The following is a 22,260-nucleotide window of genomic DNA, read 5'->3' on the forward strand; positions in this document are numbered from 1 at the left end:
CCGGTCTTAATTGGAGTTCCTCAAGGCTCCGTCTTGGAAACACCCCTATTTCTAATCTACGTCAACGACCCCCCAGACGTTCTTGCGAGTCCATGTCTACTTTTTGCGGACGACTTGAAATCCTGGAGTTCCAATGCCATTTCCCTTCAAAGGATGTAGACGCTGCCAAGCAGTGGTCGTTGGTCTTGCACCTTCCTCTGAATGATGAAAAGTGCGTCCATATGTCGTCTGGAGGGGATTCAGCGAATCCTTTGTTATGATCGGTGATGTGGAACAGGCGACTCGTGCAAGGAGGGCCACAGACAATCGTCGCCGCTACTGACTGGCAGGGGTGTTTAAAGGGGTGTTTAAAGGGGTGTTGGAACGCGGCTTGAAGGAACAAGGCGGTTGACACTTGCGTGCTTTTGGGCCATAAGATTGGTGATACCAGCACCAAGAGGGACGGGCACGAGATAACGATCTGGATCGTGAACGTGGTCGATGCCTGTTGATGTCTAACCGTTGCAGGCGATCGGTCAAAGCATTAAACTTGGCTTGTAGGTGCGATATAGAAGCAAGGGGTCGGTCGAAATCTGTGGGCGCAGGGCGGGAGACGGAGTTTACGGGGTTACTGGGGTATGTTTCGTGTATCTTATCCGCATTTTAGCTGCTCCACCGTCTAGGCATCAAACTTGGCTTGTAGGCGCGATATGGAAGCAAGAGGCGGGTCGAAATCTGTGGGCGCAGGGCGGGAGACGGAGTTTACGGGGTTACTGGGGTATGTTTCGTGTATCTTATCCGCATTTAGCCTAGCTGCTCCAAGCTGTGTTCATCGATGAAAGCGCTGATAACGTGGGAAATGGAGGGTGGGAGTTTGTCGATCCGTAGTCGGGCCAGGGTTTCCACCGCTAGCTTCGGCCGCAGAGGAGACTGCGCATGTGGCGAAGCAGTTGTGCTGGCGAACCGTCCCCAAGTTCGACAGTGGTGAATAGATCCGGTAGCATCTTGTTTTCTGATTTCCCTGTCCTACTTATGACGGCCACTAGAAGGGCGTCATACGGATTTTCCTGAGGAACGTCTTCCAACAGATTTTCAACTTCTGTTGCTGCATCAGAAGGAAGATGCTGGACAACATAGGAAAACCGGGTGACTTGGGAAGTGATGCGTCGGGTAGCAAAACCGGCCTCAACCTGGTGAAACCATACCCTGTGGTTGCGTGGATTGTAGCCTGGCAAACGTATGCTGATTGCATTCTCGACTAAATCCGCTGAATCAAAGTGTGCTTCCATAATTATCGTGCAAGAGAAACAAAATTACGACGACTTGAAAGAAAAAGCTTTCAAAAAATATCTGGAAATACTCGGGCTCACCAAATTTGTTAGTCTACCAGGAATGTGTGGCAAAGAGATAAAAATAATTACGCTAGGTTGGGTATACAAAAATAAAGAGATCCGATGGATCAGACTCACTAACAATTGTTCTCTTTAAAATAGTTCGTCGTTGGCCCAGGTCAGCGAATAAACAATAATCCAATTATGGTGGTCCAGGGGTCTTCTCCTGAACAGTTCTCACATACAATAGATTCCGAAGATAGTCTGAAATGTTTTGATAACAGAGTTAGCACATGAGGCTCGCGAATGAGCGCTACAAGCGCGAGCGAAATCAGAAGAGAGAGTCGAAGCACGTGACCACGCTTGTATTTGGTGAAATTGTACCAGTGTGCGTTTTTATAGTTTTTCGTAGTTAAACAAAAACCGATTATGCAATTGATAACATACGTTATATTATAATGGAAGTAAAATGAATGTACAAAACGCCACACTACCAAAGTTTCGAGGCCCATCACCATAAATGCTGAAGCCCATTGCTTTCCCTTCCATTTCAGATAAGTGTCCGAATCATGGACAGTAATCGACTATCCGCAGAACCGAATCTAGGAGCTTTTGGGTTTCTAGCTGCACGCAAACCTATTGAGCACATTGAACCTTGTCATCATTCAAACCTAACGAACCCGTTAACCAATGAGGTTTCAGTATATACGTTGTGTCGGATGCTGGTTTCGGCCTTCTCCTTCGCGTTGTGTATCGTAAGTCTCCGCAAACATGAGAGTTTATTTGATCCACAGGCGCGCATTGTGAAGGCGACTGCAGTACCCAGTGGTAGGGAACTCGTGTGTGGAATCTCATTCCGGATGAGTACTGTCAACACGATGGATGGCATATTACTCGCATATAGGAAGCCGTAGTTCATGAACAGCACCCGTCGCGCCGCAAATTTATGAAGTGAGTGTAGCCATCGTTGGAGGACGCCCAGGTTATCGTCACTGAATTGCCGCTTCCAACCGCACGCTCTCAGTGTATAACAGGTGCGTGCTTCTTGGTGCTTCGAAACGATCAAACCTTGTGGTAATCAATTTTTGGTTCGGAACTCGGGCTTCCAAGGTGCCGTTCGTACCCAGCCGTTTCTATTCGCTCCAGTGGAAACCTCCGAATCCGTTCAGAAGCTTACCGCTAGTGACAAGCTTTGACGGCGCACGCGTCGACGACGCACGGGCATCGAACCGCCGGCTTCGAATTCAGACACGGTCGTGGCGTTCACAAGCACCAAAAGACCTCAGTCTGGAGAAAAACGAAGTAGATGGTTTCATCACACCATCGGACCAATCCTGTCGCATACAGAAGCGGCTTGGGGACATGGTAGCAAGGCCGACTGGGGCTGACGAAAGACAAGAGCCTTGGTGCTACACGGGGCGAGATGGCCCAAGTGGTGAGAACGCGAATTTACTGACCGGAAGGTTCGTGGTTCGAGTCCGACCTCCGCCTCTCGTCTTCCCCTGTCTAGGCTTGGGCAACCTGGCAGTATCCCAGCATTCGTGCTTCCTTCGGGTGGTATGACAGCGTTCAGCTACAGCTGAACGCTTTCTTCTTTTGGTGCTACGCAATCACCATCATGCTTACGCGCATTGAGCGATTAACTAGCAAGCCCTGCAACCGCATACGTATGCGGTAACCACCAATCATGCCATAGACAGGAGTGCACTGGTAACATTGTCCAGTGCTGTTTAACTTCAACCGAACCAAGCAAATAGCCTCCATTTGACAGACCGGTCGATGGTGTGAAATTCTTCTGCGAAACCATCAGTAAAACTATGTCCCGTTGAGCGGAATATAAGATTGAGAGCACTCAAAATTAGGGTGTACCAAGAAGTAAACCGACTTTCCTGGTGGTCCAGGTTGTGACGACCGAGGGCCCATCAAAATAATCTTACTCGTTGAGCGGAGAACCGTATTTGCTCCGACCGGCCAGGTCCACAAGGGCCATAAGACCAGAAAAACCGTGACTCATGTCGAAGAATGCTGTAGTGCTCTGGACCCAGCCTCGTCAGGAGAAACTTTTGGGGCAACCTGAAGGCACAGGAGGGTTCGTTGAACGCTTCCATTAAGCCACGAGGTGCACTAAAATCACAGGTACCAGTGTCAGGAGCATCGTCCGAATATCAGATAGGCTCATAGTACCAGCAGAAAACCTCAGACTGCACACCACTGTCATCACCGGAGTGTGGACAAGAATTAACAGCAAGGGGAATCTTCATCAGTAGCTATCAAATACTCAGAATTGATGTGGCCGAATCCAAACACGGGATTTGCGATCTACGTTGGTAATATTGTCCATCCCACTCACCTGCTCTCACAACGGTCTCACAGAGCTGTCAAGTATTAGACACGCGTCGTCCAGTGGATGTACGATATACGTTGCTATTATCTACCGGAGCGCACTTAGTACCAACAAATTAGGTATGACATTTCTGAAACCTGACAGACAAACCTATGCATATTTTAATTGTCAACTTGCCACGTATCATCAACATCCGCTTCCTATGCCATAAAGGCTGGTCGCAGACATCTCTGTAAGCAGAAGGATCATCCTAGTCATCGGCAAACACACGCACCGAGGCAGCCAGCAACGAGCGCCGGGTTGGATTTTTCCTAAAGATACCAGGGCTGGTGAATAGTGTTCACCTCATACCTCTGATGAGAGCTAGTCATCATGCAGTGATTGATATGCGAATACTATTCCGCTAGTCCATCATTTTGACATTGCACTGGTTCAAAATCCTTAGAATACCGACTTCAATACACTTCGACGGATGCTTCAGTCCCTTGAATGGTCCACTTCAGAAGTCACTGATCCACCTTAGGAATGAATATCTGTTGCTGCCAAGCAGCATTCCTTCTACCTCAGACCCGCTGTCTTGAAGGAAGTTTCATCAGTGATTCGAGCATCATGAATAGCTAAGGTACTGCAAAGCGTGATACGGAAACGAGCGTCTTCGGAAACACTCGGTCTTTCTAATCCACTGATGATTATGCCGGTGAAAAGGTCCCTCGGATTCGGACCATAACCTTATAAAAATGCAGGTCTCGTTATGAGACGTCCCTAATACAGCCACACGGATATATACCTCGCAAGGCATGCTGGATCTTACAATGGTGTGGCCGTTTGTGTGCTTCTGTTATACATTGAACCGCACGTGGCCGCTCCGTGCCCCACTCACACGGTCTTACACCAGGATATTCAGTGGCTGGAGACCTGGCTAACACATACCCCTGGTCATTTCAGTTGGGCGTAGGAAAAACCTGGCATTTTCTGCTAAACCGTTGCCCTGCTGTCAGGCTTTTGAGCCAAAAGTTTTAGATGAGTACCCTACCCGTCCTCCTGTCCAAGTTTGAATGGAGGCGACATGGCTCAGTAGTTATACGGATTTGCTGACCGGAAGGTCCATTATTCGAACCTGGCCTCTTCATTTCGACTTCTTCTGTCCAGGCTTGGGCAACCTCGCAGTATCCTAGCTCTCGTGCTTTCTTCAGGTGGCGTGGAAGTTGGGTACCGAAAGGGTGCTACGACTGAACGCTAGGTTGGAATGCCCTAGGAACATTCCAAGCATACAACCACGATTTTTACAGCTAAAAAATTCATGCTACCATTGTGTGGTGTCATCAGCGGGGTCACGTGCTGCATAAATAAATCAAAACTAAATCTAACCGTTGATCTCGTTTTTCGGCTTCTCAGGTGCTGACTACGGATTGGTCCAGTCCGTGGAGGTCCATTTGTTGACCCCGCTTCTACAAGTATGAACTCTGCAACTGCTTTCTATAGCGGATTATCTCTTGCGATATCCTCCACTTTGCTGATCGGTACCGGTTTCATCTTCAAAAAGAGAGCACTTCTCCGCGCTGGAGCAGCAGGAACGCGCGCAGGTTCGGTTGATTCCGTTTCTCATAACTGCTGGCCATCGACTGACCGCTTTTATATGGCACTTGTTTATAGCCTTATTTACCTGATGAACAGCCGCCAATTTCGTTTGCAGTAGTTATGATCTTCTTGACCAGTTGATAGAAAAATTCTTCGTAACACAGTTCCATCGATTGAGGCCGTTATTAGTTATGTCCATAGAGGTTAGTTGAGGTGTCTGTCTGTTATTTCAGCAGTAGCATCAAACTATACGAAGCTCACGCATTTACCTCAACTAATGGCCCGTTTGTGTGCTGCCTTGTAAATGAAGGCATGCGGTACGTACCTGTGGCAAAGTACTGCTAACGCTTATTCAGAATGCCGATGTTAGATGTAGGACCATTATTTAAACGCTTGGGTACGCTGCCGTAGAACGAATCACCTCAGCACACCAGCGGTGCACACAGTTCGTTCTTAGCGTTGTCTAACGTGTGGCGTACACTATGTTATGCTGCCATTGCCCATTAGTCAAGTAAAAGTTCATGTATTTTAAGGTTCGTCGGGGTCCCATAACTGGTTTTAATGGAAGAAGAGCACAACGTCCCTTCCTGGATTGTGTGACAAGCTATGCTTTCTATAAGCCTAGTTGAACACACCATTCAGTGGTACGCTAGGTTTATGTACTTGAACGGAATGCTCCTAGTCACCTTATGGAAACTGGTTCGAAAACTTTTCATCTGAAAACCAGCGAAACTTACATGGACGGATGGGTGAAACTGATAGGGAGTCCAACTTCAAATCGTCTTTACCTTTGACTTCAATACACTAGCAGTAAATAACAAGAGAATAATGCATTAGTTACGGTTTAAAGGCCAAAAGATGAGAACTTAGTGAAGAACTTTGTACCTTATTACACGGTTTGAATCTGGACAGTTGAGTTATTGACTGGTGAAAATGCATCATATCCCTAGGGAAAGCGACCTACGCCTACCTTCACCCATAAAGAGCAACGGGGAAAAATCATGGCGCCATATCGGACTGACGTCATCTGTGAGACCAACCCGACTTCCTTTGTGAACCTCAGCCCACTCACACATAAAACAACAAACGAACTTTGTTTAGGCAACTTAGCTAGGAAGTGGTGACACGTCCGCCACTAGAATCTCTTAAATGTCGTGTAGGGTTTCTCACTTCATGCAGGAAGAACCTCATGAACCCCAACTAGAAAGACTTGAAAACCCCATAGTACCATGTAGTCACTTTGGTTTCGCACAGTGATGTCATGGTCTCTGTTCCTCGCACGTTTTGTCAAAATGGGCTCATTTTGGAAAACAGTCTTTTTGGCAGATTGTGGTTTGGAATTTGTAGTGCACGTCCAAACCACCCTTAGGCTGACAAGGTCTATTTGCTGCTCAATGGATTCTTTTTTATTACCAAGTACTCACCTGTGCATCACCTTAATGCATCACCTAATGCAGCCAGCTGATTAGTGCTCTGCTGCGAAGTTACCCGCGATTAAAGATTTGGAAACATATAAGTTCTTAAGATCAGAGAGACTGGATTTCGTGGCCATGACCTTGGTATGGATACACCGCCCTTCTGATTCAGTAGAATTCTTTTTTGATGCCATAGCTGACACAAGTGTTTAGGTGTTGGCCGAGTTTTACTGATGCTCTGGCCGTCTATGTCCGTGTAAAATTGCTACTATTGAAGTTGCCAATCAACAATCTCAAGCCTTTTATCGTGAAGTTTGAAAACACCATAAGGAACTCCAAAGCTTCTGTAGTGGCTGTTCATTCAGGATTACAGTTCATCGATCTAACGTCTTTTCTTGGTATGACTTATGATCTATTAACGGGATCAGTCGGAGGCTATGGTGACTCCTCAGATCAAATTAGATAAGGGCAATGTTCTAAAAAATGGGCTGTAACATACTTCCGGTGCCTATCTACCATGCTACCCGAAGGAAGCACGAGGGCTGAGATACTCCCAGGTTGCCCAGGCCTAGACAGGGGAAGTCGAGAGGCAGAGGTTGAGTTCGAACCACGGACCTTCCGGTCAATAAATTCGCGCTCTAACCACTTGAGTCATATCGCAATGCTCTGAACTTTACTAGACAAGTCAATGACCTGTGAACTGGTTTGCAGCAATAATACTCAGTAGGGACGAGCCGGCTATATGAACTCATCGCTGCAACTTAATTGTCATACGTCAGTAAATGTTTCTGTATTCTGCCCCGGCTGGCGTGTTATATTTGAGGATCCATGTTACCTAATTAACATCGGAGAACAGCCTCTGGAATTATCTGCCACTTTCAGCACTATATAAAAGCGTGGCGCCCCCAATAAGTTTCCACGCAGTTTAAACCGTATGGATGTCATGCGGGTGACATTTTGTGGAAACTTACTTTTCGCCTCGTCGATGAGAGTTCATCGGTGTTCGAACGACCCCAAATTCACCATTTTGTCCATCAATGCGGTAGTGTTGTGTTACACGTGGTTTAGGTGATTGAGATCTTTTTTTTCTTTTATCTCTGGCGCTTGTCATTTCACGCTCGGCATTTTCAGAATTTTATTCACTCTCAAGTAATTATCGAGCACATCTCACATTAACCTCAGTGCCACCCGTGGCATTTCTTTCCATTTTGGCTATTGCGTGAAACTCTAAGTGAGCGTCTTTGGGCCGTCGTTCTGTCTGCTCTTCGATTAAGTTTGCCTTCTCACTGGAGTGTTGTTTCTTCCATTTAACATCATTTGACTTGACGGGAAGATGCGTAAAATACTGTCGTAGGTTCAAACGTTATATTAGGGGGTGCCAGTCTATTTTAGACCAACCCGAAAGATTGTCAGTTAATTATCTGGCCGTAGGTCGACACATCTACCACATCCCACTTTGTGCGTGAAGCATATGATTGCGAGGCTTGAAAGCGCAGGTTCAATCTAAAACTGGATTAGAACTCCATGGATTTATCGTCTTTACCAGAGAAATTTCTTCATATAGATTGCTTTTTCTCACCATTGTTTTTGTTTCGCTTGAAGACGCAACCATAGCAGACGCAATAGCAGATTTTAGACACAACAAGTGAGTAGAATGGTGATGCGCGGTTATTCCAGACAACATACTTCTAATGAAGTGGAAGTGGAATCTTCCCAGTGAACCGCACCCAAATATGATTGACAATGATTTCAAATCATAAGTATGGTATCGGTTTTTAGCGTCGTTTACCTTACTTTTCCAGTACATTTCTCATTCTACTTGTGTGTAATATGCGTACTCAGATTAGAAATTAGGCTTAAACACAGTAGCTAATTCTGTAGTCGCCATGATTATCTCCCAATTGCTTATAAATTACAGTGACCAAACATTGTATGTCAAACTTTGCTAATAATACTAACACTTCCTTTTCTTTCTCCTTGCTAGGCGATGGTGGACTGCTGTATCTACGGGACTGGGTATGGTGGATTGGTCTGATCTTATTAGGCTTGGGCGAGGGTGCGAACTTTGTGGCCTATGCCTTGGCGCCAGCTGCCCTGGTTACGCCACTTGGGGGCCTCTCTGTTCTGGTGTGTGCCGTACTAAGCGCTAGATTTTTGAACGAGCACTTGAATTTGGCCGGTAAACTGGGCTGTGTCGTTTGCCTTTTGGGATCCACTCTAATCGTGCTCCACGCACCCAAAGAACAACCAGTTGAAACGCTTCTGCAAATGCGCATGAATTTTACCGAACCCGGTAAGTGATATTTTTTTATATTTTTGATACTACAAACTACCATTCTTTTTATGTATCTAAATAAGTGGACTGAGGACGTGCCGCTTCAGCAGAAATTAACTTTACAGACTTACAGAAATATATGCATTGATGAGAGAAGTTTAAAGTGTAATACAATGCCAGTTGAGAGGATCAATTAAATCTGCACAGTTTACTCAGCCATCACGCCCTTTTGATTTTTAGGTGGTATAGGAGCAGAGTAAAATATCAAGTCTATCTCAAGCAATTAGAGTATCATGGGTGAATATGCTACAGCTAACGTCGTAACTGTGACTTTTGGAGAGAGGAAACCAATAAAGGTGCTACGATAATGCGGTTATCATGCTGTGATTGGGTAACGTAAGTGGAAAATAGACCTTATTCGACTTCGAATGAATATTACGGGGATATGGATCAAGATCCATGGATGTTCGACTGCCGATTTCATCCCATTTGTGGCTCGTCAGATTATACAATCCCCGGAATTGTAAGCGATCGACTTCCGATTTGAACAGTAGTTTGGCTGTATGTTGTACGCAGTCATATTGTTGGGATGGAAGATCGTAAGGAGTTCTCCGTACGAAATTCCAGGTTCCGTTCAGCTGACCGCACCACATTAAATTCCTTCGAGTCCACGCTCCGAGCAGATTGTTCATGAATAAACTAATTCCATTTTGTCGCTTTTGTTGGAGATGGACATTGAATACTATGAAGACCACTTGAAGTTCATGGAAGTAATGATGTATCTTATCGCCACACCTGACAAAAGATGAGCGATGTCAATGCCAATGTATAATTGTGCACAGTTTTCCAGTGTTTTTCTTTCCACCCTCCATCTGTCGTGTTACAGCTTTCTTGTATAGAAGCCTAACGAATCCGGCTTTCATTCTCTGACACATTAGCAGTCCAAAGGCAGTGGTCTACCAGTCACTGTGCTACAGCGTGTGGAAAACAATTAGGTACTGGGCTTTTTAAATAGCACTACATTCCCATCGCCAAACGATAAGCCTCTGTGATTGGTCGAGATGGTGCTTTCGAGATATCTCAGTGGTTAAGATACGAATTTACTGGCCAGGAGGTCCGTCGTTTGAGGATGCAACTCTAGTATCTCGATTGCCCCTTTCTAGGCTTGGGCAACCTGACAGTATTTCAGCCTTCGTTTTTCCTTTGAATAGAATGAAGCTAGGCACCGAAAGGGCCCTTCAGTCGAACGATCTATTATTATTATTACTATTATTAAGGTGGGCCACAGATTGTGCATACTCTACTGGACATGTAGTATTAGCAAAAAGAACGACTGTGTGTTGACTTGGATGAATGTGGCAATCAGTCTAACAACGGTGCGTGACCTCAAACAAGACCACCAACATGAGACTGCAGTTCGCCGGAGAAAAAGGATCAGTCATCATGTAACGTGACGCAATTTTATGTTGATGTCTGACCAGAGGCGCGTGTATTGGCGGGATGTGTAATTCCTTACCAGTCCTTTTTTGCATCGTTGAACATCGTTCTGTGTCTATATTCCTTGTAGTATGATACATAACTATAGGCACAGTCAGTTTTCACCGACATAACTTCACATGGGACTTCGTAGAGAGATGTAGGTTAGGTACCCAGGTAAGTGTAGAAGGTAGACAGTGAATAATGGCGGTATTATCACATGCATGCAGGATTGCACTGATGTGCAGTCAAATTCAAGAACAAACAAGGAAAAACAAAGCAGTCATCTGGAAAAATGTGTTGTATTGGGTGGAGTAGGCGTCAGCAGAGCCTTTTCGGGGCACTTTTATACAACTTCCGTCTGTTGAATTATTTCTGCCACAGCTTACGCGGTGCAAGCTAGCTGCATTCACTCGGTACCGTGATAAACAAACAGTCCTGCCCATCCCCTATGACATTGGATTGGACGTTTACTTGCTGAAGCCCGATCCAAACAATCCACAATCTGGGATCTATTTCTGCACCTCACTGCATTTTGTTGAAATGATCGCAAAATACGCACCTTTCCGCACTCTCTTTTCGAACGCAATACATACCACTTGGGTAACAATAAAAATTTGAACACCTCGCCCTTTGAACAACCTTCCTACGCCATCTTAGCACTCCTAATCGACGTGGTGGACTAACTGGCGCAGGCCTCCCAACCAAACCCGAACTACACTGGCGTGCTCGTGAATGAATATCTAAACGTATTTATGCAGTATACTCTGACAATAGACTGTTTTACCTGCCTATTTCATCTGACGCCACGGCGATGATCTGGCATGACCCGTTGTTCATACTCTAATGCGTGCTATATTACTTGGGTGGATGACATCATTGGTTTTTCGATGGTTATCAGTTACACGAACAACCAAAATATATTACCGTTTGTTTGCAAATTAATCCTGCGAGTGCTGTTTTAACAGTCATACTTTTTCGGAACGCTATTCATAAGATTGCTGAAAACTCTTCGAGAATCAACCTTATGAGTCTCGTGTTCCATCAAGAAAATGTACTGCGATATCCTTATTATCGTACCAAATGAAACATCAAGCAGCCTTTGTGCGACACCTTCAGTTGGATGATATTGCAACAAATATGTTCATTTGGGTTCAGTTGGATCTCCTTTTAACACCAATCTATGTCTTGGTTTCCTCTCATTTTTGTATGCGCTGGTTTGTCCCGTGCTAACGACATGTAGAAGCTTCGCTCTCATTACTTGTTAGCAAAAATCTCTCTTCATTCTTTCCACCCTCTCAGCTTTCCTGATCTATGCATCATCCGTGGCCATCTTAAATGTCTTACTAATTTTCGTCGCTGGTCCTCGAATCGGAAAGTCCAATCCACTGGTGTACGTTGTCATTAGTGCCAGTTTGGGTTCCATTTCAGTGATGGCCTGTAAGGGACTTGGACTAGCACTTCGAGTAAGTCTAATGCATAGTCAATTTAACACTGAAAAGGAACACTTGTGTTTTTTTTACGTCAGCCTATCTCCTTTTTGCACTTTTCACTCAAACGGCGGCTTCACTTTGGGCGTATCAACGTCGGGATATAAGTTCGATCCCCCCGCTGGCTCCATTGCACCAATTCAGTCCGAGAAACATCTCGCTGTGAATTTTTTTTACCAATCTCAGCTTGATAGTTTGTCAACCGGTTAGTCTGTTAGATGGATGTTGTTGAGTGACATACCTGAAGGTGCTATCAGGTCCAGTCAACTTTCCTTCTGATACGGCTAAGTGGATGACTGGGATTAAATGGGGTCTACCACTACTCACATTCCTATCACCATTTTACGTCTACTCGATTGTGTACTATATCCGATTGTGACATGTCAGATAGGAGTGCAACGACTCGTCCAGTGTGGCAATTATCGTGGTCAGTAGCCGCAAGTCTCCTTAGTCCACCGGATTCGTCTTCATACGAGTGCCGGTTTTTCTTTCTGAGAGCTTAGAGTCCTCGAATTGTTTCTTTTCTGGTTTGTTTACTGCGATGCTGGTTGACCAAACAATTGAGACGGGCCAAATTAGGTAAGAAGTGATTGTACGAACACGTGTTGATGGAACTGAAAAACATGTCAAACCAATGGTACATCAGGCATGGATTTAAGAGCTCAGTTGACATGGTCCGTGAATACACACAGAAAACAAGACGTGTGGTGGGAACTGCACACTAAACTTTTGCATTACCCTCTTAATACGGTTCAAGACAGAAGATCGAGTAGCCTTTCTGGGTGCTTTGATACAAATTTAATCTTGTTTCTCAACTAATAGCCGATTATCTGTATATCCAGGTTGTTGTTCGCTGCACACCTGTTCGACAGATGAGATAGAATGGTGATGGCAACCATCACGGCTCTGCAGTAATTACCCGGAAATTAGTCTGGTTGAGTGAGCGATCAAGACCAATTTAGGGTTTGGGTAGTCAGGATTGTATTTCTGTTCAAGCCTTCTCCCTATTCCTATTCTCTTCTTATTCCGGGGGGAGGGGCTCGAGGTGCGTAAAACCACAAAATTCCCTTTCCACTTGATTAGATGTCTCACAAAAATGGTTGGGACAACCTTATCTTCTACAGCAAAATAATATGCTTACCCGTAGATCCCGTGTAGCTCGGCAGCCCACTGTTGGCTACCTCAGCTTCTTATTTCCGCTCTACGTTAGACACTTGAAGTTTCAAACTCTGTTTTGCTTTGTAAATGTGATCACTCTATTCGGAAAAGCCGCGGAGCATTACAACTGCTTCGTTCTTGTCGGAACTCAGCAGCGTGCGTCACAAATTTCCAGGGTAATTCGACTGCGAAAACCCTAGGATAGGTTCTTGAACGCCCTACTCTTTAGCTACAGTTCGTTGAACATCAGTGGGACTAACGTGCACTCAGACAGCGCACAGTGCTAGTTACCATTCAGGGACCACAATCACGTCCAATTATCTGGTGTTTATTGACTCCTTGGGCGACGCTTTCCTTGGTAGCAGGCCCCTGTGGCTTGTGACTTATTTTTGCCTTTCCCGTCAGATATTCCTACAAAATAGGCTATAATCCTTAGAAAAAAATACCTCCAGGTTGACTGAACCATCACATTCAGACTCGTAGCTTGATGATCCAACCAACTCCGGATCACTTAATGTGAACCGTTCGACCAGAGTATGGGTGCCTCTATATCCTGCCTTAGTGTAAGCCAATCATCCTCTTGGTTAGCTATCCTTAGGCGGATGATATGGTGTTCAGATCCTTATCCAAAGTGTAGGTTCTCATCTCCCAGAAAATCATGGTGATCCCCTGGAGCATTTTATTTTTTCAGACCAAGTTGACTTTAGGCGTAAGCTGATACTGTCTAAGCTAGCACAAAGGTCTAGATACAAACTAGAAGCAGCGACTGGTGATTCGAATGCATCCCCGATTTATTGATTGTCCCGATTCTGTCTCGAACACAATCATACTCTCCTCCGAAATAGAGGTTCTTTATGTGTGCTTATGGTACGTCTTCAGTCCGGTCTATCATCAAGAATGTTGAGTAGACATGTATCGTGGGCCTATGTGAGTGAACGACTCCACCTCTGTAGATACCATATCTTCATTCTATCAACACTGATTTGAGTATTGGTCTCCGGTGAGAAAGTCGATATTTAGAAATCACTTGGATTGAATAGCAGTCACCCGCCGAAAATGTTTCACAGGTGAACAACATTTTTCCTCTTTTAACTCTATAATTCTCCTAGTTGACTTTTAGCATCTCGTGCTACCTGTGTATCGTACGGTAGGAGCACGTCGAAAGGGCACTAAACTAGGATTATAGTTTGTGGAGCGTTCAGTCACCGGCCAGAGGCTTCACCTACGACGCACCTATCAAATAAACATATTAAGATAAGGAACGTTCGACATTGTGCTTCAAGGTTCATTGGGTGCCGTTCACTCGTTCAGCATGTGTGCTCCATCCCATTTCTTTTTCAAATTTATTGATGACTGGAAACCGTGTGATTTTTAGTGACCTTATGCTGCATCTGTGGGTATCGCTGGTTCGCTGATGGATTGTTCCCTGCGATTGCTCCTCACTCCCAGACCTAGACAACATGTCCTGTTCGATGACTTTTTCAGAACAATCAGTATCGCGCAACGTTAGCACCAGGGACCCGCTTTTTCAGACAGTGCTGGATTCCACTAAGTTCTGGGGAATGTATCACATACATATTGCGTTTTATCATTCATTCCATCAGTCATAGTCTACCTGAGTCTTGCGTAGCTTATCTCATTCATCACTTGAGATTGAATCATTGAGACCTTGTTCGGTCACCCGCTAATCACCCGTTATGAGCTGTGCTGTCATATTATCAGGTTGTATACGTACGCGTTCTCACCGTCGTGCAGAAGTATTCGAGGTCTGTCTAGTACACAACAGCGAACCTACCTGGCTAAATATATGAAGGACTAGTTGGACAACCGTTCCCCAGTTTTGTGATACTCTCTAACTGATACACTCGGCTTCCCACCTTGAATTTGTCTTGTGATAATGATGAAAAAGCTATCCGTGAATTTCAGAGTCGTTCCAAAAAGTACACTAATTTGGCATGCTGAGCTTAACAGCCAATATGTAGACTGATTGTTGGGCAAGTACAATAATTCTTCCAAGAAGAGAATGGCCCACACGAAAGAATGTCGAACTAAAAATGGACTAATGGTGCGTGCCAAGGGTTTGCTACCCGACCACAAGCAGTATGCTCATCTTAAATACTTCGGTGCATCTATACTTTTCAATTTGGCGAAGAGATAGAGAGAAACTCAGTTGTTGGAATGTCGCACACAGCAACCAGCTTTATGTGAAGCAAACTTCGGTATTTGGTCCACGCCATCCACCAAGAAAATGCACACAGTCTGTTCGCCATCGGTATGCATGGTGATCTGGGTACATTTCCGATCGGTCACTCCATCTGACCACTTAATCGAAGCATTTTTTAGACCACTTAAGGCCAAACAGCTTGAGCGTTTTGATTGTGGTCTTCAAGTATGCTGTACTGTGTCTGTCATTTACTTTAGTCTATCATTCCAACTCAGGCTAATACACAATTTGTTGCCGTGCCTCTCAATTGCTCTTTTCCACTTGAGAACTTATCTAAGCCAGATACATGACGGACACAGTTTAAGGTAAGTGCAAAAACCACATTTCTTGCTCGTCCGAGCAATGGTGCGAACTGAGCTCGGATATGTGTTTGCGTTGGCTTGTTACGCTGCTTAAACGACTCTGTGCAGCATTTTAGAGCCTCCTTCACTAAGCCCATCGACTCACTATCTGTGGCAGTTATATAGCCAATGCACACAGCCATCATCGATTGATTTCAGCTCCCGATAGAACGCTCGAACGACGGATCGACTGTCGGTGTTCTGACGCTCGATAGTGCAGGTGGCTGCATTTCGGTTCACGCTTTATTGGTTTGGTGTCTAGTTGTGCCTTGACCTTAGATGTTAAAGTGCAGCTAGACGGCAAGAAGTTGCGCAGCAACTTGAGCCCAAACGATCGATCGAGACACACGGTGTCTCAAGGTATGACAAGGTCTCTGAATTAGGGCCAAACAAACTATGAAATCTCCGTATGAACATACAAACCATGTTTACGAGCATGCCGATCGTGAACCTTTTGCATTTTCTAGTATATTGTGCCACTCTGTCGCACTGTCGTAGTACCCTGCACTCCATCTAGGGTCCTGGAAATGAAATTTGGGACACTACTGTTCAGCTCTAACACCCTTTCGGTGCCTAGCTGCCATGCCATCCGAGGGAAGCACGAGTGTTAGGATACTGCCAGGTTGCCCAAACCTAGACAGGGGAAGTCGAGAGGCAGAGGTTGGGTTCGAACCAAGCGCCTTCCGGTCAACAAATTCGCGCTCTAACCACTTGAGCCATCTCGCTGGGACAAGCTGGGACAATCCTTGACAGCTTAGAAAGTCTGCAGCATAAAAACTTCGAGCATTGTGGACGCCTGCTAAGAGATAGGATGGATCGGCCGGAACTACCTGATTGAGAGGTTGCGTGTTACTTATGAAGTCTGAGTGTTACAACCCAATTTATTTTGGAAAGCACTAACGCAAAGTCAATGCAAAGGCTATCAGTGCACTGACGTAGACAAAAACGCTTTGAGCCTATTCGCCTAAGTCAAGTCTGATCACATCTGAAAAGTCTCTCAGCAACAGTAGATTGTGATAAGTACGGTTGTAGTCTCCACTAGAGGGTATCACTGTATCTATTTGGCCATTTTTCATATTTGTCTATGACGAACAGATGTTTCCTCGACACAGCGTTCCCACCATCTGATGGTTCATTCTGTAATGGCATCTTTCACTTGACCGAATGGGTATGCACGTTAACTTATTCCAAACACTTTGGCAGCAAACTTGCCAGTGACGGACAACAGTCACCACTCATTGGGATAGCTCTTTCCGTATTTCTAACGATGACCTAAATCGGTCCGACAACCTCTTCATCTCTATTAGCTTTTACCTGGAGCAGAAGGGGCTGGACGGAATTCCGATGTTTCGACCGATCACATGTTTGAAGAGTTACATGATTGGTATGGGGTGTGTCCGCCTGCTAACCGCTTTCCGACCTGAAGTCCTAAATGGAATCTGAAAGTTTGCACCCGCTGCTTTCAGTGGCTTTCATCTTGACAGCGTCCCCGAAGAAATCAAAACTAAATTAGCATCCCACTTACAAATGAGAATTGGAACTGAAGTAATTTCAGGAAACGGTTGCTGAGTGGGAAACAGTGTTTAGGTTGCGTTGCTCCCCCAAAGCCGAGAGAAGGGTCACTGTATCTTCATTTAGTTTTACTCACAGACCATTGGTGCATAATAAACTTCTGCACTGATCTATCAGGCGACCCGTTTTCTGTCGCATTTTAAGGAGAACTGTCTGAATCGTATGTTGCATGAAAGTCATTGAGCTGGGTCATTCTCCCGTGGGTGGCAGCCGTGGCAAAGGTTGGGTAAACGTAGTCCGCTATCGAGCGGAGCCCGGAGAGGGTGCATCACATTGTTTCTTGTTTTCAGAGGAGCTGTAGAGATGCGCGTCTATAATCTGCTATTTACACTACCTGGACTGCCTGATTTCCACAAGAAGATGTTTGACAGAAAATTCACCAACTGTTGGTGCACAACAATGGCTCCCTGTATCCATTGTTATATTTCAACAGAATAAATTTCGCACCCTCGTTTTCTCTTTCCTACTGAGTTGCCTTGTTAACTTACCTCATAGGAGATACAACTTCTCGGTTTGTGGGGACTTTTAACGTACTGGTTTTTCTGGCTACTGGTCATCCTTTTGGCCTTCGGAATATCGATTCAGCTCTACTTTTTGAATCGTGCGCTTGACATATTCAACACTGGACTAGTTACCGCGTTGCTGTACGTGTTCTTCACCGTGTTTGTCCTCGTCGCCTCGGCTATTCTCTTTCACGAATGGGTCACACTGAAAGCAGTGGACTACTTCGAACTCATCTGCGGCATGTTAATGATAATGACTGGTGTACTCATGATGACCGTGCTGAAGGTAAGTGAAAAACAATAGAGCAACAGGCCTTACATACTCCGTGGTCTTCTGGGGTTCGAGTTACTGTATCGTGCATGTGTTCCGGATCTAACAACAGGAATATCCACGGACCCGGAACATATTTGTCTATCTTTTACAAATCCTCTCCATTGTTTGACTCAGTTACTAACTTCTCCCATTACTGTGACCTCTCATGCCACCCGCACCGTTCCTGGCCGTAGCCGGGTGACGGGTGTTACACTCGTATTATGCGTTAACGTAGTTTGTTCGCTGAACTTGTAAGAGGTCGCTAATATTCTTAACTTCTCGATTGGGATTTTCAGATTGGCCGCATCGGGTTAGGTGGTTACCGAATTGGATCATTTGCCCTTATTTGCTACCATGTCCTTTGACTTTGCATGCTGCTAGTTTGCTTTCCGTTGGTTGTTCAGATGTTCTGAGGCTTGTTGGATTAGGCCAGTAGGATCACTGACAAAATTAGCAGCCATGGAATACTTTTAAGCCACGCCAAAAAAAAACACTTTTGTAGACTTCTCGTCGGAGAGGGTAAGAGTGTGTATGTCACCTTCCAACACTTTTGTTGACACCGTGACACCCACCTGCTCAAAAATAGAAAAACATATATTGCCGTATTACAGTACATTCTACTTTATGAGATAATAGTGCCACGCTTCGGACACGCACAAAAACCCTGAGCCCTTGGTCGTTGACGTCTCTGAAAGCATATGATAAATCTGGTGGAAAAACCGGCCGAAAATGTTGAGCTACGTCAGTTCGCTATAGAACGATTTTCCGCGATTAATTTAACTTAGTAGGTCAAGCTGGGTACTCTGTGTGATTTTTGTATCAGAAGGTTGTCTGAGCAACGAGACCCTTTCCAACCAATCCCTTGAACGGTATAAACTATCAAACGGTTACATGAAACACTAAAGTCAGTGGACAAACTACACGAGGATTTGTGATTCTGACACACGTCTAATCAAGCACTTAATTGCGTTCGTACATCTGAATTATCGTTTCGAGTTCGGTGTAACTTTCGCTGTATCGGAGAGTTATGACGATCCAGAATTAGTTCATCCATCGCTTCTGGTGAGTGACAGTCCCTCCCTTATTCAACGCCAGCGAAGAATACTGGTGCTTCGGTGCCGTGTGGCCATTTCAATTCATCTGGTAAAAGCACCATAATAGAAGGACGAACAAATGGGACAGGAAGGGGGACCTAGCCCTCCACAAACATTCGAGAAGTGTACACCTCCTGCTCTCAGTCAGATAACCTGGACAGGGACTAACAGCATAACCGCCGCTGACATCGGTTAATCTTCCGGTATCTCCAGCCGCATACAGGGCGTGTCACGTGAACCTCATTGTGGAAGACAAACAGCATTCAGACTTTTCGTTCCACTCCTCATCTTGTCATATTTTGTCCAGTTTTAGGTTCCCACCACTCCGAAGTGGGTGCGACAAACAACGATCTTCTGAGAAGACGGTAAAACGACACCCCATAGCCATCTCAACTCGCAGAAGTAAATACATTCCTTGGGTGGATTCCGTGATTCGAGCCAATCACGGCGCATTGCCCAGCATAGCTCCAAGCCTTGATCGACGACTAAATCATTCCCGAACTTCTGCTCAGCAGAAAAATAAGAGGCTGATTTCGGTTACCTTAGGACGTCATCAGTTTTAGTTGGTTACGTGAAACATGTATAGACTCATGCTGTGTTGGTGACGCCCAATAGGTTAAAATGAATGAAGATCGTATGCCTGTTGTCGTTTGGTAGGTTCCATGTCTCATGCTAATCGATTTGTTGGTTGATTTATCTCCAGAGGTCACGCTTCTTTTTATTGCGAGATAAGTTCATTAAGTTCGGTTGGTTCACGTTTCTCATTTCATTTTGTGTGTGTGTGTGTGTTACGGTTCGAAGTTGCCAGTTCAGTTACGTTAAAATTGACTTGTATGTTCAGATTCCATTTATCATTCAGTTGACCTAATAAATATAGTGGGCCCACATTTGACATCTCGACCGTATCCTGTATCCAGTATTGGGCTCTTGGTAACGCCATGCAACACGGGGTAGTTGGAACACTCCACCTTGGTTTCTGATGGGCTTTGTACGTAAGACAGGCCATGACCTCACCATGCCTATTAAAGGTGTTAGTTAATTTTTGATAGCCAGATAAAGTTGATTAGATGATAACTGCTCAGCATGTGGGGACCGGTATTCAGTCGTTTGCTTCTTTAACAGTCAGTGTGAACGTTACCAATCGTCTGTGTTGGTTGCTAAGATGACGCGACATCTAATCATCAAGATATGACCAATCCAGTTTACAACCATCTAACGAGTCCCACTGAAAACGAGAGATCTCGATTAGCACTCTTTCCAGGGCCTCCGGTATAACTACGATGTTCAGTTACCTAGTTAAAGCTCCGCGAACTTTGTACCTATGCAAATCTAGTCTGTTTATCTTCGTTTATTTTCGACTAGAACATGAATGGACATGGAAGGAATCCTTCATTCAACTTCGATTTTCTCCGAAAGCGTGCACCGTATAGGGACTCGTCTAAAGAAAACCTTTTACGATCGGGATCTGCATCGACAGACAGCGATTCGGATGATTCACAGCACAAACAGCATAAACCACAGTCAGATTCGGCGAACAGTCTAGAATCCCTTTCTTCTCTCTGGAATTCGCCTGCTTGAATTCAGTCCTTATGCATTCCAGTACTTGGATTCTTTCCTCTCCTGGCACATGTCTGTTTATCCTAAAGAGCTGCGTCTTGCCAACCGCGACTGACGCTTCTGCATACACGGAGTGACTAACGTTCCGTCGTTTTGTTCAGATTCGCCTCCCTAACATCATTCTCTGCCCTTTTCAGATTATCTAAAAGACCGACATTGTGTATTTTGACAATCCCTGTCGCCCTTAGTCCTGAAATGATTTCACGAGATGACCCTACGGTTAACTGAGGTTCGTCATTTCTACTCTTCCCGATAAATGCATTTTTAACACCCGATGAATGAACTAGTGCTTTCTAAACAAACCTCTTTTGCCTATTCCCTGGGTCTCTCTCATTTCTTGTCAGTGGTAACCTAATTCGGCTCAGATCACAACTGTAAAATTTTAATAAGGTTTCTAATTTGTGTCCCTTTGGAACACTGATCAAAACAACTTGATAGATTATACTACCTCCCGTGAACGACTACTGACGTGTTGCACATCTAATCACCTAACGCATCGATCCGGCATGTGAATGGTTCCAAAGAACAAACAGCATTTTGCTCTGTTTGCATAACAAAGTCCACGAATTTGTGTACTCGTGGTGATGCCAACAAATATCCGTACGCGGCGCCACCAGCGAGATGTTCCAGCTACTCATTGATTTAAGAAAGCAACACTAGACTGTGGTATTGGCTGCCGTCAATGGCACATGTCTAGTCCTCTTTGGACCAAGAACAGTTCTCGATGTTCACATTCTTGGAGTAAATCGTTCGTCCATGTGGCCATCAAACAGACTTCACCTCAAGGGATTTGCATAATACAGCTGATGAAATATATCCAACTCCTCGACAGCTTCTGGCCGTTCAGAATGACCTTCAGCCGGTCCCATCAGTGCGTCTTGTCCGTTGTAATATCTTCGTTATTCATCATGTTTTCCCCCAAAAGACAGATATACTTTACAGGTGTGATGGATTTCCAATAAGTGACATGAGACGGAAGCTAGTTACGCACCTATGATTTGCCGTTGTTCCAACTGACTCGTGTGACCCGCATCGGGACGAGTGAACGAGGGATTAGCCATCCTTTTTGAGTGAATAATACATGGATAATGTGACCATGAATACTGGATGTGACATTGTAGTTCTTTGGTATCTTCATCGTACAGAGTAATCAACAGTAAGATAATATGTCGAATAAATAACTCACAAACTATCGTGATGTGAACAAACCGGCATAGTGTGCCAAGATCAAAATCAGAAGCACCTGTCGGGTTATGCACCCCTCGCATTATAGACCAAACCTGAGTAGACCGTTTATCGGACCGTCTATCAGCTTACTCTCCGTTAAATTATTATCAGGCCTACCACGCATGGGGTACGAAGGCCACGACCAACGGACTCGTCGCCACCTCAAGCGTTTTGACTGGCCGTCTTGGACCAAAGGAATGTTATGGCACCTTTGCAACTCTGGGACGAGCATAGTGGGGACAGGGGTCAGGTTACCTTTGCAAACGGTTGGCACCGTATCACATTACCTTTTTTGCCTGTGTAAGACTTCATTAGTTGAGATT

At 45.0% G+C, this 22,260-nt stretch overlaps 2 protein-coding genes across 2 annotated transcripts; one reads left to right on the forward strand and one right to left on the reverse strand.

The window, feature by feature from the left end:
• Positions 1 to 1,864: 1,864 nt before the first annotated feature.
• Positions 1,865 to 21,638, forward strand: T265_13210 (hypothetical protein; the record flags this gene model as incomplete). Its single annotated transcript, XM_009167767.1, has 8 exons — positions 1,865 to 2,065; positions 2,215 to 2,261; positions 2,345 to 2,745; positions 5,073 to 5,237; positions 8,632 to 8,940; positions 11,701 to 11,864; positions 17,679 to 17,972; positions 20,456 to 21,638. The coding sequence occupies 8 exons, from the start codon at positions 1,880 to 1,882 to the stop codon at positions 20,669 to 20,671; spliced, it is 1,782 nt and encodes a 593-aa protein (XP_009166031.1).
• T265_03288 (hypothetical protein) lies at positions 16,154 to 21,771 on the reverse strand (the record flags this gene model as incomplete). Its single annotated transcript, XM_009167734.1, has 2 exons — positions 16,154 to 16,407; positions 21,702 to 21,771. The coding sequence occupies 2 exons, from the start codon at positions 21,769 to 21,771 to the stop codon at positions 16,154 to 16,156; spliced, it is 324 nt and encodes a 107-aa protein (XP_009165998.1).
• Positions 21,772 to 22,260: the final 489 nt, after the last annotated feature.

Source organism: Opisthorchis viverrini, assembly GCF_000715545.1.
Source record: "Opisthorchis viverrini unplaced genomic scaffold opera_v5_47, whole genome shotgun sequence".
Classification (NCBI taxonomy): Eukaryota; Metazoa; Platyhelminthes; class Trematoda; order Opisthorchiida; family Opisthorchiidae; genus Opisthorchis; species Opisthorchis viverrini.